This window comes from Rhincodon typus, chromosome 40, assembly GCF_021869965.1.
Source record: "Rhincodon typus isolate 14 chromosome 40, sRhiTyp1.1, whole genome shotgun sequence".
Lineage (NCBI taxonomy): Eukaryota > Metazoa > Chordata > Chondrichthyes > Orectolobiformes > Rhincodontidae > Rhincodon > Rhincodon typus.
In genome coordinates, this window is record NC_063371.1 from 5,794,638 (window position 1) to 5,811,423 (window position 16,786).

The window sequence follows — 16,786 nt, forward strand, 5'->3', positions numbered from 1 at the left end:
CGGAGTGATGAGCTCTGCTTAAAATTCTAGCAGTTGGTTGAGATTTGTTGTCAAAGACAATGAGTTTGGGATAGAACAATTCTCACTTTTGTTCTTTTTTCTGTCAGATATATTTCACAAACTGAATCAGAAATAGGAACACTAAATAGGAAAATTTCTATTTTAGGGCAGCACAGTGGCTCTGTGGTTAGCACTGCTGCTTCAACGCTTCGGTTCAATTCCACCCTCGGGCAACTGTGCAAACTCCACATAGACAGACATTCTCCCCGTGTCTGTGTGGGTTTCCTCAGGATTGGACTGTAGAAGGAGACTGGAGCAAAGACTTGCAGGTTAGGAGGATTGGCCATGCTAAATTGCCCATAGTGTCCAAGGATGTGTAGGTTAGCCCTGGGAAATGCATGGTTACAGGGATAGGGTATAGGGTGCGGGTCTGGGTGGGATATCTTTGGATGGTCATTGTGGACTCGATGGGCTAAATGGCCTGCTTCCACACTGTAGGAATTCTAAGATTTTTTTAAAAATCACACTATGTCACAATCAAGTCACTCAAAATATTTCTTCAGATGAAAAACCTCAATAAGCCTTAAAACCATGAAGTAAATAACAATTTCTGAAAAAAAGAGATGATTGTTGTTAATACTTCAGAACATCAAAATTATTTTAGCAAATCTTTAAAAAAAATCTTCAGGCTACATAACAGCAAGTTTCACAAACCACTGGGTCCATATCAAATACAACAGCTGTATAAGGTATTTCACAACTGTACATTTTAATGCTGGGCTTATTCAGTTTTTCTTTCATTTGTAACATCTGTGGAATGCCACAAGACAAACACAAGATTGGAAAGGCAAGTTCCAGATCTTCCCAGCAAACTTTGTGTGTAATGTATTTGGTAAGCATGGTGCACTGTCAGTTTAACAGTCCCATCTTAAGACATGATGATATCATCGGATATTTTGGAGTGACAGCAGTCTTTCTCACATATTACTGAATGGTGAAGACACGCCAATAGTTTTCCCATGAATACAGTAAATAAAGCAGAAATTAACTATACACAGATAACGAAAGAAGCTCCAGGAATCATTTTTGGCATGAGATGATCCAACCAGTAACTATGGCCTGGAATTTACACACGAACAGACCACAATATTTGGGCCTCACACAGGATATCTTTGCTCACCGTGAACCGTATGCAGAGGTGGGTGTTTTGCTATCAGCTCTCAATTAGACAATTTAGTATTGTGTGGGATCGATGATGGGCTCTCTAGATTACCCTGGCCAAATGAGTCGACTACAAACAGTTCTGATGTAGTATTTTCTACTCGAACAAGGAGAAAACATTCTATGAATGGCAGGACAACTGAAGAGGTACACTAGAAATGATCCATTAATCATGTAAAATCATAGTCATAGAGTCATACAGCATGGAAACAGACCCTTCAGTCCAACCATTACATGCCGACCATAATCCCAAACTAAACTAGTGTCACCTGCCTGTGCTTGACCCATATCCCTTCAAATCATTCCCATTGATGTACGTATTTAAATGCCTTTTAAACTTTGTTACTGAAGCCACTTCCTCTGCAAGTTCAACCCATATATAAACCACCCTCTGTGTAAAAAAATTTGCCCCTCATAACATTTTAAAATCTTTCTCTTTTCTCCTTAAAAATATGCCCCTAGTCTTGAAATCCCCCACCCTAGTGTTATGAAGTTGGTAGAGTAATCATGAAGTGGAAAGCAGGAAGCTGAAATGTGTGGTTCCTTTAAGAGAATTTGTGTTTTTTCTGTACTTTTAGAAATTTAAAAAAAAAAAATCCTGTGTCTGTGAGCAGCAGCTGAAGTTGCCCGTACAGAGAGCCTCAAAAAGTGAAAGAAGTGTATCAAAAATGCCTTACAGGTGGCAGGCAAAACAGCAGTCTTGTTTTGACGTTGTGACAATGAGTTTGAACTCAACCAAATAATTTAAACAAAGCACCGAGATACAGAAAGCCAATTCAATTCTGATGGTGTTGATAACCTGAAGCCAATCATATAAGAATCTGATTATGTCATTAAGGAGATGAAAGACGAGGTCATCTGGAAAATCAGGGAGAGCCAAGTGCCATCTGAAAGAGAGAGACAACTGCCACAGTTAGCACCATTCACTTCTCAGAGAAAGCCCATCTAATTAATCAAAGGTAGCATGGTATTTTAGCTCAAAGTCGTCATTGAAGAAATTATAGAGATAATACATCCCTGACAGCAGAATTAACAGAAGAAAGATGTTTGTGAAGAGAGCGGAGAAGACAGAATATTCCAGAAGACAGTCTGTGCCAATTTGGAGAGATTAAGTTATAGTTTATTGCTTCTTATTAATTAAGTTTACATTAGTGGGACTTGTTTTTATTTGAACAGCATTCCAGTAGAATTTAGACCAGTGAGAAAGTAGTTCATAGTCTAGGGGGAAATTGTCGGTTTGTTGGTAATTTTGTTAATTTCTTCATTGTTGGGTTAAATATTGAAATTGTTTCTTTTTACTGGTAAAGTGGAGATCAGGGATTTTCCTTCTTTTAACCACTCTTTTAACAGATTATGTGGGGAAAGACAAACTTCTCTGGGTGTTTCAGGGGTAATTATTAGAGGAGAACCCCCTACTCCTGTCATAACAGATTGGGGCTTGTGTTTTAGTTTAATTATTAGAGGGGTTCAGCCATTCCCCATCATAACTCCAGGGAAAACACAGCTGCCATTCACCTTATTATCAATATTGCTGTGACTACATTCTAACAACCAAATCATGCTCTCCAGTGAAAAGCATGGGATGAATATACTCACTTGCTTGAAAAATCAATGGAGGTTCTGTTTCTTGTTTGGTCACATGGAATCACACAGCCCAGTGATCATCTGCTGAAATGTTATCGCATCTTCTAGCATCAGAACAGTGCCAAGTAGCCCACAGCATCTCAAAAGGAGAAACTCCACAAACAGTGGTGCTCGGCAACTATACATCCTTGCCTCAGAAATCCTGAAATCTAGCTGTACCAAAGCCCATCAACAAACCTGTGAGGAAACCACGTGTGAAAGAAATAAAAAATCTGAAATGCATCCAAAGTAGGTACTTTGCTATGGCCTAGTTGTTTAAGGTATCAATCCAAGGTAGAATGGTGATCATGGTGTAAACCTCAAATGACAGGAAAGGACATGGTTTTTTTTCTGAAAAATAATCAGCTTCTCGGAAGCTACAGCACAGACCTTGGCCATTTACCCCATTGTACCTGTAATTTCTCTTTCAAATAGCCATGCTCAGTTCCGGGTCCCTGCTTTTGTTCCATAGTCTTGGACATTGCTCATCTTCAAGTACCTACCCAACTCCTTTGAAATTGTTCATGAAATCAGTTTTTCAGGAAGAGTATTTGAGACTCCAAAGACCATGTAGGGGGAAATCGAGGACCTCTGGTTACTGACTCCATGCTAGAGGCAATGTTCCATCATCTTGAAACCACAAAAGGCGTCACCCTTTAGTCTTTCCCATTTGCCAAACAATTCAAACACTTTGATCACTGAAGATCCGCATCTGTAGTCACACACTGGCTAACTTCCCCTGCTGCACCTTTTCCAAGATCTTGACATCTTACCCAAGACGTGGTGTCCTCAACAACACACAAATCCCCAGCTGAGGCCTAACAAGTGATTTATACATTTCTACAACCATGTCCAGTCTGTTATATTCAGTTCCACAACGCATAAACCCAAGAAAAGCCAAATTCATTGTTTGGCCATCTCATCAATTTGCCCTGTCACTTTTCAGCATTTGTATGATCATTAGGGTCTCTCTCTCTCTCTTTATTGACCTATAGTTCTGAAGTTTGACCCATTTACAAGTGTGGAGAAGTACTTGTTTGCAAAGCCATGATTCACGAATCATAATGAAATACATGTACTCTGCATGTGATGAACATGGAACTTAATGACAATATCAGAGGTTCTCCCCCACATGTCACTTGGAAACAAGAACTATTCATGCGAGCTGGATATTTCCCTTGGGAAATGAGGGTCATCAGTCCAACACAGCTAAGGAAATGTGTGTTAAATCAACTACATACAGGTCACAGCGGCTTTGTCAGAATGAAGGAGATAGTCAGAAGCTGTATCTGGTAGCCAGGGCATTTGATTTGCTGAAACTACCCAAGACACTGAAGACAGGAAAAAACAGAATCTTGTTTCACAATAAGAAGTAATGATAAAAAGCAATAGGCAGATGCAGCCCCACACTATAACCTGAAATCAAATGTGACTCCCATTTCACATGTGTCATTCATGTCACACAAGTTTTGCTGCAATTGCCCTAAACAAGATGGTGATGTGAGTTATTTTGGAATATGTCTACATAACCATCCCATTTCAGAAGGCAGTTCATAGTTAGTCACACAGCTGTGGGTTTGCAGTCACAATGAACTCAGAATGAATAAGGATTGCAGATTGCCATCCTTAAAGGGCATTGGCAAACCAGATCAGTTTTTACACTAATTCAGTCAGTATGAGTTGACCATTGCTGATATCAGCTTTTCAATTGCGAATGATTGTTGTATGTTTCGTGTAAGGGCTTTAGGATCCTAGAACAACATTGTGATGATGTCACGGAGGTGCTCATGTTCTCAGATTTTGCCCAAGATTGTCACCAGCCATTTGTTTATTTGTTTATTTGATTCAATGTTCAGGGTTCTGACAGATTGAGGATTTCTACCAATGTAGAATTTGCACTTGAGCCAGATGTGTTGAACTGAGATAAACACATCTACCTTGCAATTACCAGGTACAATTAAGGTTTTCTACTGCTCCTGTATCCATGTTAACTGATCCAGACAGACCATTCAACTTCTGATTCCACCAACTGCAGACACCACCCATAGAAGTCAGTGTCAAACAGGTCTCTGCAAATAAATGAAAATGGTCCCAAACCAGCCTCTCTTTCAAACTGAGTGCTTTTTATTTAGAACTAAGTTCACATGGAAGTACCCAAAAGATAGGACACTGAAGAAAACTGTGCATCTCAACTGTTAAGAAGAAAACTTAAAGTCAATTGGATTTTCATTTTGTCATGGAATGAACCAACTGTTTTCAACATTTCATGTTTTACCTCATTTCAATGACTTCCTGTCGACTGTCTTCATATTTTTGCTTCCATTCATTTGCCTCTGCTTCCTTAGCTGCAATCTGTAAAAAAAAAAGCGATGTGTCATGCATACCTATTACAGATTACTTGGTGATTGAGCACTGTGCCACAGGAAGCAGCTTCACAACAGCGATTTCCAATGTCCCTCAGTTCCTCATCTCCATTTAACCACCTCAGAAATGTGTCAAGCCTAAACCTTGTACCACCTTTCACCACCTGCTGCCTCCAGATTCCCTCCCTCAATGCACCCTGAATTTCAGAAGGCACTCTGTCCTTACGCATTGTACCATAAAACTGCGAATACAGGACTTCTGAAATAAAAAGACAAAGTGGTGGAGAAACTGAGCAGGTCTGGCAGCATCTCCAAAGCAGAGAAATAGAGTTCACGTTTTGAGTCTGATGCGAGATTCTTCTTCAGAATTGAACGCACATGGAAAAGCAGTGGGTTTTCAACTTTTGAAAGAAAGGACAGAGGGAAGGTCAGAAGGTGAGGGATATTAGCGATCACAGGCGACCAACAACAAAAGGAACGGGACAAAGCATAGATCTGGAGCAGCATTAGCAGCACAGTGAAGGTCAGCTCTGACTGAAAGAAAGACAAAGAAACACAAAACATGGAAACCAGAGACAGAAACTGTCAAAATCGAGGACCATGTTCACAGTCTGAAGTTACAAAGTCACACAGCATGGAAACAAATCCTTCAGTCCAACCAGTCCATGCTGACCATAATCTCAAACTAAACTAGTCCCACCTGCTTGCGCTTGGTCTGTATCCCAGCAAACATTTTTTATTCATGTAGTTATCTAAATGACTTTTAAACGTTTAAACTGTAGCGACATCCACCATTTCCTCTGGAAATTCATTCCACATATGATCCATTCTTTGTGTAAAAAAAATACCCCCATGTCTTTTTTAAATCTTTCTCCTCTGACCTTAAAAATGTGCCCCTTAGTCTTGCTCCCCCATCCGAGAGAAAAGACACCTGCCATTCACCTTATGATTTAAAAAAACTCTATAATGTCATTCCTTAACCTCCTCTGCTCCAATGAAAGAAGTCCTCGCCTATTCAGCCTCTCCCCAAAACTGAAATCCTCCAATCCCAGCAACATCCTGGCAAATCTTTTCTGAAACTTCTCCAACTTAATAATATCTTCCCTATGACTGGGTGATCAGAATTTGTTAAATTCTATGTTGAGTCCTGAAGCTAGAAAAAGTGCCTCAGTGGAAAACATGGTGCTCTTCCTCCAGCTCGTCTTGGGCTTCACTCAAACATTGCAACAGGCCTAGGACCCTAATGCACATACTGGTTAGAATGCAGTGTTCCAGTGGCTTGTGTACCAGACTGCCCTGCCTATGTGGAAATGGACAGGAATGGAGTTACCAGGAGAGGGCAGCTGAGGGCTAGAGAAAAACAGAAGAAAGGCAGCAGTTCACAAAAGACAACTGGATGATATGCCAGATGGTCTGTTACTGCTTTTGGCACATCTAAAAACGTGTGATTTAAGTCACACTTTCAATAGAGTAAAACGTTGCTATCATTTCACAGGAGCAAACTAAATTTGACACCACAGATTGCTGATAATTCAGATGAACAAAATATTGGGAAAACTGCAATGCTTTAAAAAGCATCCTGAAGGAGGAGGGAGGGAGATGGAGAGCCTTAGGGCCTTGGCAACTGAAGGTGTGTCACTGGGATATGCAGGAGATTACAAAGAAGAATGGAAAGCTCAGAGCATGTGAAGACAGGGCAGCAAAATTGACGGTGCCGTCTGAAAACAGGGATGAGAATTCCTGTCTGCATTACCAAACAAGGAGTTGATGAAGTTCAGAGGTGATGGGTGAACGGGGCCTCCGTGAGAGTCTGGTGCAGTCAGAGGTTTGGGGAAGCTTCAGTGAACAGAAGGTGGAAGGTCAGCCCACAGTGTACATGGGTAGTCAAAGATAGAGGGAACTAAGGCACGAGTAACAATTTCATCAGACGGTATCGACTGCCGACTTGTTAAAAAAAAACAACCTGTTTTTGGGATGTCGTCGTCGCTGGCTGGACCTACATTTATTGCCCATCTCTACTTGCCTTGGGAAGGTGATGGTGAGCTGCCTTCTTGAACTGCTACAGTCCGAGGGAGTGTAAGGACACCCACAGTGCTGGTAGGGAGGCAACTCCAGAACTTTGACCGAGCAACACTGAACGAAAGGCAAGAAAGTTCCAAGATGTTGAGTGACTGACATTCAATACAAACAGATGAAACACCATTTCCACTTTACAGTAAGTAACTGGATAGGTATCAGGAACAAGGAATTTTTTTATCCGTCTCATAGTAGGGATATTTATACTTGATTTGAGACCAGTAGGATTGAACTGAAACTTATTTTAAACACCTAGGATCTTAGCAAGGGAGGATCTTCCCCCCAAACCCCCACAACAAACTTCCCAGAATTAAGTGAAGAGACGGCGTAACTGGTAATTTTTCACTGTTTGGTTAGGCTGTGGAGATCAGCCATTACCCACTAGAGTCAGAACGTGGTCAGGCTCCAAAACCATCAAATTCCCCTCAAAAGCCCAGATCTGCTGTGAGGAACTCTCAAGATATCCCACAAAAACATCATTTGCTTCTCGTTGTGGACCAGTCACTAACCCAATGGATGCCAATGGTTTATTATCAAAGCCAAAGAAATCAGAGCTATCACCTCTTCTTTGATTAAACTCAGGACAGCGGTCTTGTCTGCCTGGATGTTGTTCAGCTCATTGCCCACTGAACCTTCCATCTCACTCAGAAGTGCTTTAAACGAGAGGATACTTTCAGTGCTGAACACCCCAGGGGCTGGAATTTGCTGAAAGAGAAGATAAACACTTGTTACTTGGGCACCTCAATGCCCCTCTTCATCAACATGAAAGACACAAGACAGGAAAGAAACAAGCAGTCAGTCAATTGGTTGGTTTGTGAACTCTCCCAGGACTTGCCTGGAGTCTCCTCAAATTGCATCCAGAACTCTGTTGCAAGGAATCCAGGATAAAAGTGGCATTTCTTACACCTTATTCTTCAATCATTGAAACCCTACTGTGTGAAACAGTCCATTCGGCCTATCAAGTCCACACTGACTTGAAGAGCATCCCACCCCTCTACCCTATATCCCTGTAACCTTGCATGTTCCCACGGCTAACTCACCAAGCCGGCACATCCCTGGACGATATGGGGCAATTTAGCACGGGTCAATCCACCTACCCTGCACATCGTTGGGCTGTGGGAAGAAACTGGAGCACCCAGAAGAATCCCACACAAGCACAGGAAGAAATTCCACACAGGCAGTTGCCAGAGGCTGGAATTGAACCCGGGGTCCTGGGCACTGTGAGGCAGCAGTGCTAACCACTGAGTCACTGTGCCGTTCTCTTCCACGCTATGTCACTGGCATTGCAGCTTATCCCTAAATTGCCCCTTCAATGGAATTTCTTTCTGGGGCCATTTCAAAGGACAGCTAACTCCAGTTAACTGGAGTCATGTGTAGGTCAGACCGTCTAAGGACGGTAGATTTCCTTCCCTAAAAGTTAGTGGACATGGAATAATTGTTATTCAGAATGCCAATAAAGTTCAAAAATGATTCATTTTAAACTACTGGAGCTGGTTAAATGTTATTGGCTTGATACAATCTATCAAATGTTGATCCATTTTAGCTTTCCTATGCCAATGGTAGGAGTGTAGGTGGGAGGGATGGTTTGGAGACAGAGGTCATGAGGAATGGGCTAGCTATGTGGCACCTGAATTAGCCAACCTTTAGGATGCCTGCTTTTAACGAAAATAATGAAGATTTCAAATATTGGTGGGCAAAGTATATCGAAATGGTGCTGATTTGTATGATGCTGAACAGTAATGGTACTCAGGACTGCTCACAAATCTTTGACCGTCTTGCTCAACTCGATGAAGCCCTGAAAATCTATCTCCTTTATGATCAAAGGACTTTTCAGAAAATCAAACAAACAGGGAAATCAGCTGACAACAAAGAAATGTAAGTTTCTGCTGCCCAAAATGATCCTTTCAGTCTTTGTCTGCTGGAGAGAGAAGCCAGACGGCATCACCATTCGAGGTCTGTTCTGTAGGCACCCTTGTTCTGGATTAAAGCAGTTTCTGTGCAACCTGTGTAATCTCCTTCTGCACAAAGATAATCCAGTGCTCATCTGCCATTCCTGTGCTTGAGCCAACTAACCGTTCAAGCAAGGTGGGGCAACCTGCACACAGCGGCATACTCACCGACTGTGTACATGCTCTTAGGTTTGCTGATAAAAGGGAAAGCAGTCAGATGCAAGCACCCGTTTCAATTTAAGTAGGAGAGCAGGTTGCACCACATTGCACTGTCATAAAATATCTGAATTAAAACTTCAAGTGGAACTGAGTGTAGGATGGCACAGTAGCTTGGTGGTTAACACCGTTGTCTCACAGCGCCAGGGACCTGGGTTCGATTCCACCCTCAGTGACTGTCCATGTGGCGTTTGCACATTCTCCCCGTGTCCAGGGATGTGCAGGCTAGAGGGATTAGCCATGGGCAATGCGGGGTTACAGTGATAGGGTAGGGGGGTAGGTCAAGGAGGGATGCTCTTTGGAGGGTTGGTGTGGACTTGATGGGCTGAATGGCCTGCTTCCACACTGTACAGATACATACTGTCCCACTAGGTTTTTTTTTCTGTCACTTTAGGCCAGAGTCAGGGCCAAAGAAATCCTTGCACCAATTCTCTTCACTGTGGAATATTACAAGACACCACAGCACAAGAGATGGCTTTGTGGCTCATCTAATTCTGCCACATAGTTCAGGAACCAGCAAGGAAACAAAAGGTGTTTTGTCCCATTAAATGCTGAACCTTGTTTACCTCCCTTCTGCATTGATCTCACTCAACATTCTGCAAGGACTTGTGCCAGTGTTTATTTCAGCTGTTCCACTGCAAACATGACCTGCCCACTGCACTCCCAAAAAATACAGAATAAAAGTCAGTTCTCAATTGCTGCACTGTTTCTCAATTCATCATCAATATATTCAGATATGGCATTTCAGACCCCCTGCCACAAAAAAAAATGCAAGGAGCACATTTTGGATTGTAAATTGTTGGAAAACATAAGATGTTTTGTTTCTGGTCAATTTGTGCATCAGTCAAGAAGACTTGTATAAAAATTGGAGAACCTCAAAACTTGTCTCCAGTTTTCACATTGAAACCGTCTTCGACAAACGTAATGAAACAACGTTCTGCATTCCAACAAAAAAAAAAAAATGATAAAAACCCCTTTGTTGTGCCTGGTGAAACACTTCCAATTTCTGCCCATTCTTCAGTGAGGTTTGCCATGAACCTTGGTCTGAATTTCCAACAACTATTAAAAGCTTTATTTATTTGGACTCTTCCACTGACTAATGAGCCACAGCCCCTTTAAAAGTCAATCTGCTACAAAGAATTAGAATTAGAAAATATTCTTCACACCATCCATGTCAACGAGGCTTGGAAGGCTCATTGATGTGAGTATTGTGTGGGAGCTGTATTCACATGCTCCTTGGGCGTTGCAGTGTCTGTGTTTCAGCTGTATTTCCTCCAGTGTTCACTTAGAACTTAGTTGTTGTCCAGACCAAAAGGGTTTGGAGATTTTAAATCAGGGCCCACTTCTTAGAATGAACAAAACAAAACCACAAAATAAAATGCTGTCAATCTATAGAGCTGCATAGGCTACAGATTCCATCACAATGCTTGGTACCTGTTGAAAACACCAACAAAATCTAGTCATCTGGGTGAAAGGACACTTCTGTCACTTTTCGGACTTTAACCAAAGCTGCATCAGATCCACAAAATGTAGGAAACCACAACAGAGGGGAATATTGGAGCAAGGTCCTCAGCCGAAGGGAAAACCAGAAATTCCCAGTGGAATTTATCACAACGCTGAAACCACACAACCCTGTGGGAATGCACTCAAGGCTGGCGGTCCAACTGAAATTTTCAACTCAGGTTCATTCTGCTTGAACTTTGTGGGTTCGGAGAATCAGTCAGGGCTAATCAGAGTGATGATAACTCAGTAGTGAATTCGTGTCAACCAGGACAGCCATGTCTACTGGCACATGTAGTTTGATAAGTATACATATGAATGAAACAGAGTAAAACTTTTCATCACTCCTCCCCACCCTTCAATGTTCTGGAATAGACACATTCCTGGCCCTCAATGACCAGGATGAATCAAATTAATTGTTTAATTTCATGGTCAACGTGGAAAAAAGCTAATGTTACCTAATCTTCACGACATATTCTCAAATGGTAGCATTTATGACTCTTCTTACTGAGTTTTTCATTCCTTTTCCATTTTATCTTTGACCACTTGCTCGTCTTGAACAGAGTGAAAACGAAAAGGATCAGTTCTGGGTCCTCTTTTGTTAATCATTTATACAAATGATTAGGATGAGAATACAGAAGGCATGTTTAGTAATATCAATATTGATGGCACAGTAGACAGTGAATAAAGGTTTTCTAAGATTACAGAGGGATCTTGATGAAATGGGTCAATGTGCTGAAAAACCGCAGATTGAATTCAATCTGTATAAATGTGAGCTATTGCATTTTGGTGTAACAAACAAGGGTAGGGCTTATACAGTCAATGGTAGGGTCTTGGGTAGTGTTGTAGAACAGAGGGACTTAGGGGTTAAGGTACCTAATTCTTTGGAGTTTGCGTTACATATAAACAGGATGGTTAAAAAGGTATTTGGCACGCTTGCCTTCATTGCTCAGTCCTTTGAGTATAGGAGTTGGGAAGTCATATTGAGGTTCTACATGACATTGGTGAGGCCTCTTCTGGAGTACCATTTCCAGTTCTGGTCGCCCACTTATAGGAAGGATATTATTAAACTGGAGAGGGTTCAGAAGAGATTTACCAAAGTGTTGCTGGGTATGGAAGGTTGGAGTTATAAGGAAAGGTTGGATAGGCTGAAACATAGCAACACAGAACACTGGAGCATAGCAAATTGAGAGGCGACCTGAAAGAAGTTTATAAAATAATGAGAGGTATAGATAGAGTTGATGACAGTTGTCTTTTTCCCTCAGATGGGGAATTTCAAGACTTGAGGGCACGTTTTTAAGGTGAGAGGAGAAAGATTTAAAAAAGACATAATAGGCAATTTTTTACACAGAGGGGGATTTGCGTGTGGAATGACCTTCCTGAGGAGTGGTGGATGTGGGTAAAATTACAATGTTTAAAAGACATGTGGATAAGTACATGAACAGGAAAGGTCTGGAGGATAAGGGCCAGGAGCAGGCAGGTGGGACTAGTTGACTTTGGAATTATGTTTGGCATGGACTGCTTAGACTGAAGAATCTATTTCCATGTTGTATGACTCTATGATAGACTTCAATGGAGGTGTAAAGTGTGGTTTGAAGGTCAACTTCAAGGGGAATCCTGGACAGCAGGAGGACTGCAGCGGTTCAGGAAGGCAGCTCATCACCACCTTCTCAAGGACAACTAGGGATGGGCAAGAAATGCTGGCCAGCCAGCAATGCCCACATCCCACAAATGAATAGGAAAAAAAAAAAGAAAAATTTGAAGTAGGAAGGTGACAGGCACAAATTTTACGTGGTTTCCAAAATATACACTGAATAGGTACACGTCCCTCATCATTTTCATCAATTCTACTGACAAGTTGACGAATATGCAACAAAGATTAAACATCTCCTCTTGTATGTCTTGTAACCCCACGATGATCCATGGTTTTCACTAGTTTTAAGTTTTCTTGCAAAGTTTTAGATTCAGGTTTAAGTTGGTGGATTTTTCCTAAAGGATTACAAAGACGATGGTAATTTTTTGTGCTGTGTAATTGGTACGTATTTTTCTTTTAACTAACGGTCAACAAGCAAAAATCTTTCTGCTGTGCTAGCTAATGAACTGGGATTGGAGGAACCAGTCCTGGAAACCTTCTGTATCTCTGTGAAAACAACTTTGTGTGGGATTCTCACCAAACAAGGGTGAAATCTGCAAAACACGTATTTCTGGTCACAGTCCTAGAAATTTGTGACTGTTAGGTTGAACTGAGAAAGCCAATGTCCTGGTGAAGAAGTGTGAGATTGAATTCAAGCACATTCACAGACTTTTGGATACTTACAGGTGATGAGGGTCCATTTTGTTCCTGCTGGTCTATTTCTTTTGATTTAGCCAACCCTGGAAGTGAGACAAAGGCAAGACATGTTATCTGGGCATGTGGAGAATTTTAATGTTAGAGTGTTGCACCTCCTATGATTGAAATGAGTCAGCTCCGCAACACATTTTACTGAGAAGATAGAAAGCCATCCTTCACAATGTCCTTCAACTTGACAATAACGATGGTGGCACCAGGTATTATAAAGTTATACAGCACAGAAACAGACCCTTCATTTCCACTAGTTCATGCTGACTAAATATTCTAAATTGATCCTCTCCCAGTTACAGGCATTTGGCCCATATCCCTCTAAACTCTCTTACTTCTATACCCATCCAGGTGCCTTTTAAATGTTGTAACTGTACCAGCCTCCACCACTTTCTCTGGCAGCTCATTCCATACACGCACCACCCTCTGTGTGAAAAAGTTGCTCCTTCAGTCTCTTTCAAATCCTTCCCCTCTCACCTTAAACCTATGCCCTCTAGTTTTGGACTCCCCCACCCTGGGGAAAAGACCTTGACTATTCACCCTATCCACGTCCCTCATGATTTTATAAACCCCTATAGGATCACCCCTCAGCCTCCAATGCTCCAGGTAAAATAACCCCAGCCTATTCAGCCTCTACCCACAGATCAAACCCTACAACCCTGGCAGCATCCTTGTAAATATTTTCTACACTCTTTCAAGTTTAACAACATATTACCTTTAGCAGGAAGACCAGTATTCTAAAAGTGGCCTAACCAATGTCCTGTACAGCCGCAACATGACGTCCCGACTCATAAACTCAATGCACTGACCAGAAAAGGGAAGCGTACCAAATTCATTCTTCACAACACTGTCTACCGGTGAGTCGACCTTCAAGCAACTGTGTACCTGCACCCCATTAGTGAAGGGTCAGACACTACCAATATTTTGTCATTTGGTGAGTTTCCAATACTCACTATTTCAATTGAACACACAATACATGATATCCCCCAGGTGAGAGATTGAACACTGGCAGAGACAGATTGGCTTTTCTCTGTCTCTGAGTGAATTGTTAGAGAGGGCAATGCAAATATGGCGAGTGGGTACCTGAATGCCCATCAATTTGGGTAATTATGTAACAGCTTGGGCAATAGGACAATAGAAAGGAAAGCACCTTTGATTGTTTCAGAAACAGAAATTCATGCTGCAAGTCCAATTCTGGCATTAAGTGCAAGCTGCTCAGCATATTGCCGAGTGTGGTTATGAGATAACAAGGTGTAGAGCTGGATGAACACAGTAGGCCAAGCAGCATCAGAGGAGCAGGAAAGCTGACATTTCGGGCCTAGACCCTTCATCAGAAAGGTTATGTGTGGTTATGAGATGTGTTACATGTATTGTGCATTCTGTAATATTTTAATGAACTGGAGTTCCACACATGCAGGTACTGTGGCTCACCAGGTAGCAAATAACTAGATCCAGTGACAAAAAAACTAAAGCCACTTGTTGCAACAAGAGTTCAGTTGTCAGCCTGATGGACTCATGTTTCAGCGTGACAGTGGGGCCCATAGAACTGCAGGCCCTGTAAAGACAGGGTGGGGCCCCCTCTGTTCCATCCTCCCCAGCTGAACGAGTTCTCCAGCCCTGCTGTGTTTATTTTTTGATGCAGCAGCGTAATTCTCAATGATGCCTTGAAGAACTAAAGAAGCCACATCACAGGAGCTTGTTTACACAATGGCGTTGGCATTTTAACAAACAGCATTTTCAGATTTCAGTTCGAGAGATACACCCTGTTGCCTCTTGCGTTGTTCTCAAGTTCAGCCCAGGGTCAACTGTGCCAGTTTGAGACCTCAGCGTGTTCATTATCTCAGTGTATCTCCGACATCATTGTGCAATTTATGAAATGAGCTCAGTCTTGTAAACAGCCTATTTTCAGTGAAACCTGAGCCACGATATAGTTACTTATAGCACAGAAGGAGGCCATTCGGGCCATCAAGTCCATGCTGGATTACATTACAGCAATCCATTCAGTCTCATTCCCACACCTAAACCCTGTATCCATATATATGTTAATTTCCTTCAAGTATCTGCCAAGTTTCTACTTCAAATCATTGATCATTTTAGATCCCACCACTGTTGTGAGGACTATCTTCCAAGACCATAACCAGCTAGACTTCTCAAACCGCTCTGCCACCCTAGTAACATGGGTCTCTCTCTGTACTTAGCTCGTGGACATGGACTTTCCCATGAAGAAAGGACAAAATCTACAACATGCACACAGATAACCTTTGTGGATTGTTTACCTTAGTCACAGAGACAAAAAGACAAATCTCCTGTATACTTCATACTCTATTTCTGAACACAAGCTTTATAAACGTTTTTGTTCTCAGTCTGTGGCTCATCAAAAGCTTTGGTCAACATGTGGCAACACTGTTGTCCTTCTCTTCTCACAACTTATCAAAGACATTTTGGTGGAAATCTAGCTTTTTTACCAGAATGTTTCTTTCAGCTAACACCGATGGAGGTCTTTTTGTGATCACATCATTTATTTTATGAGACTCAACATGGTCCTCGTTCCTCTCAGAATCCATACTGCAGTAGATCACGAGCACATAGTGTGGAATTTACACCAACCGATGGTGGTCATTCAGGTCCCAAATTCAATCAAATCACGGCTGATCTGCAACCTATGTGCATAAGCCCAGCTTTGATCAATATCCCTTGTTGCGTTTTAATAATAAAAACTTATCAATCCAAAGCTTGAAATTGATATGGCATAAATTTCCATTTGTGGAAGACTCTTCTAAATATCTATTACCCTGTGTATGCAGGAACATTTCCTACTTCATTGCTTAAAAGATCTAGCTCTAACTTTTAGACTGTGCTTCCCAGTCCCAGACTTCCAGAAGCAGAAACACTTTCTCAACAACTCCTCCATAAGGCAGCTTAAAAACTTGGAACAAATCAATCTTCAACCCTGCCAAATTCCAGGAATTCAACCACAGTTTGTATCACTTTTTCTCGTAATTCAGCCCTTAGAGGTGGGTCAAATTCTGCCAAATATAGACAGCACTCCTTTTTCGACATCCTTCCAAAGTTCAGGACTGAGCACAGTATTTCAATCCTTGTCCCAGCAGGGCTTTGTATACACGCAAGCCAACGCTACTGTCCGAAGGCCCAGTGGTAATATCAACCATTGCCATACAGCCCAGGGAAGGTCCAGAGGACAGCGAAGGTCCAGAGGACAGAGAAACACAAAATAGCACAGCTGACAATGATATAGCCCATCCCAAAAGGAGTCAGAACACATGCCAACCTTTGGAATGGGAAGCGTACCCCAAAGTGAGTGAGTGACAGTGAGTACGTGCGTGCGTGCGAGAGAGAGTGCGTGCGAGCGTGCGAGAGAGAGTACGTGCGTGCGTGCGAGAGAGAGTGTGTGCGTGCGAGCGAGCGAGAGTGCGTGCGAGCGAGAGTGCGTGCGTGCGTGCGAGCGAGAGTGCGTGCGAGCGAGAGTGCGTGCGAGCGAG

At 42.1% G+C, this 16,786-nt stretch overlaps 1 protein-coding gene across 5 annotated transcripts in view; it reads right to left on the minus strand.

Annotated features, from left to right (window-relative positions):
- Positions 1–16,786, minus strand: part of tacc1 (transforming, acidic coiled-coil containing protein 1) — a 140,781-nt gene that overhangs the window by 7,965 nt on the left and 116,030 nt on the right. For all 5 annotated transcript variants that reach the window (XM_048618626.1, XM_048618623.1, XM_048618625.1 and 2 more), the window contains 3 exons: positions 13,266–13,321; positions 7,845–7,988; positions 5,120–5,196 (listed from right to left, as the gene is read on the minus strand). In XM_048618626.1, the coding sequence (XP_048474583.1) occupies positions 5,120–5,196; positions 7,845–7,988; positions 13,266–13,321 (277 nt within the window). The remainder of the gene's footprint in view (positions 1–5,119; positions 5,197–7,844; positions 7,989–13,265; positions 13,322–16,786) is intronic.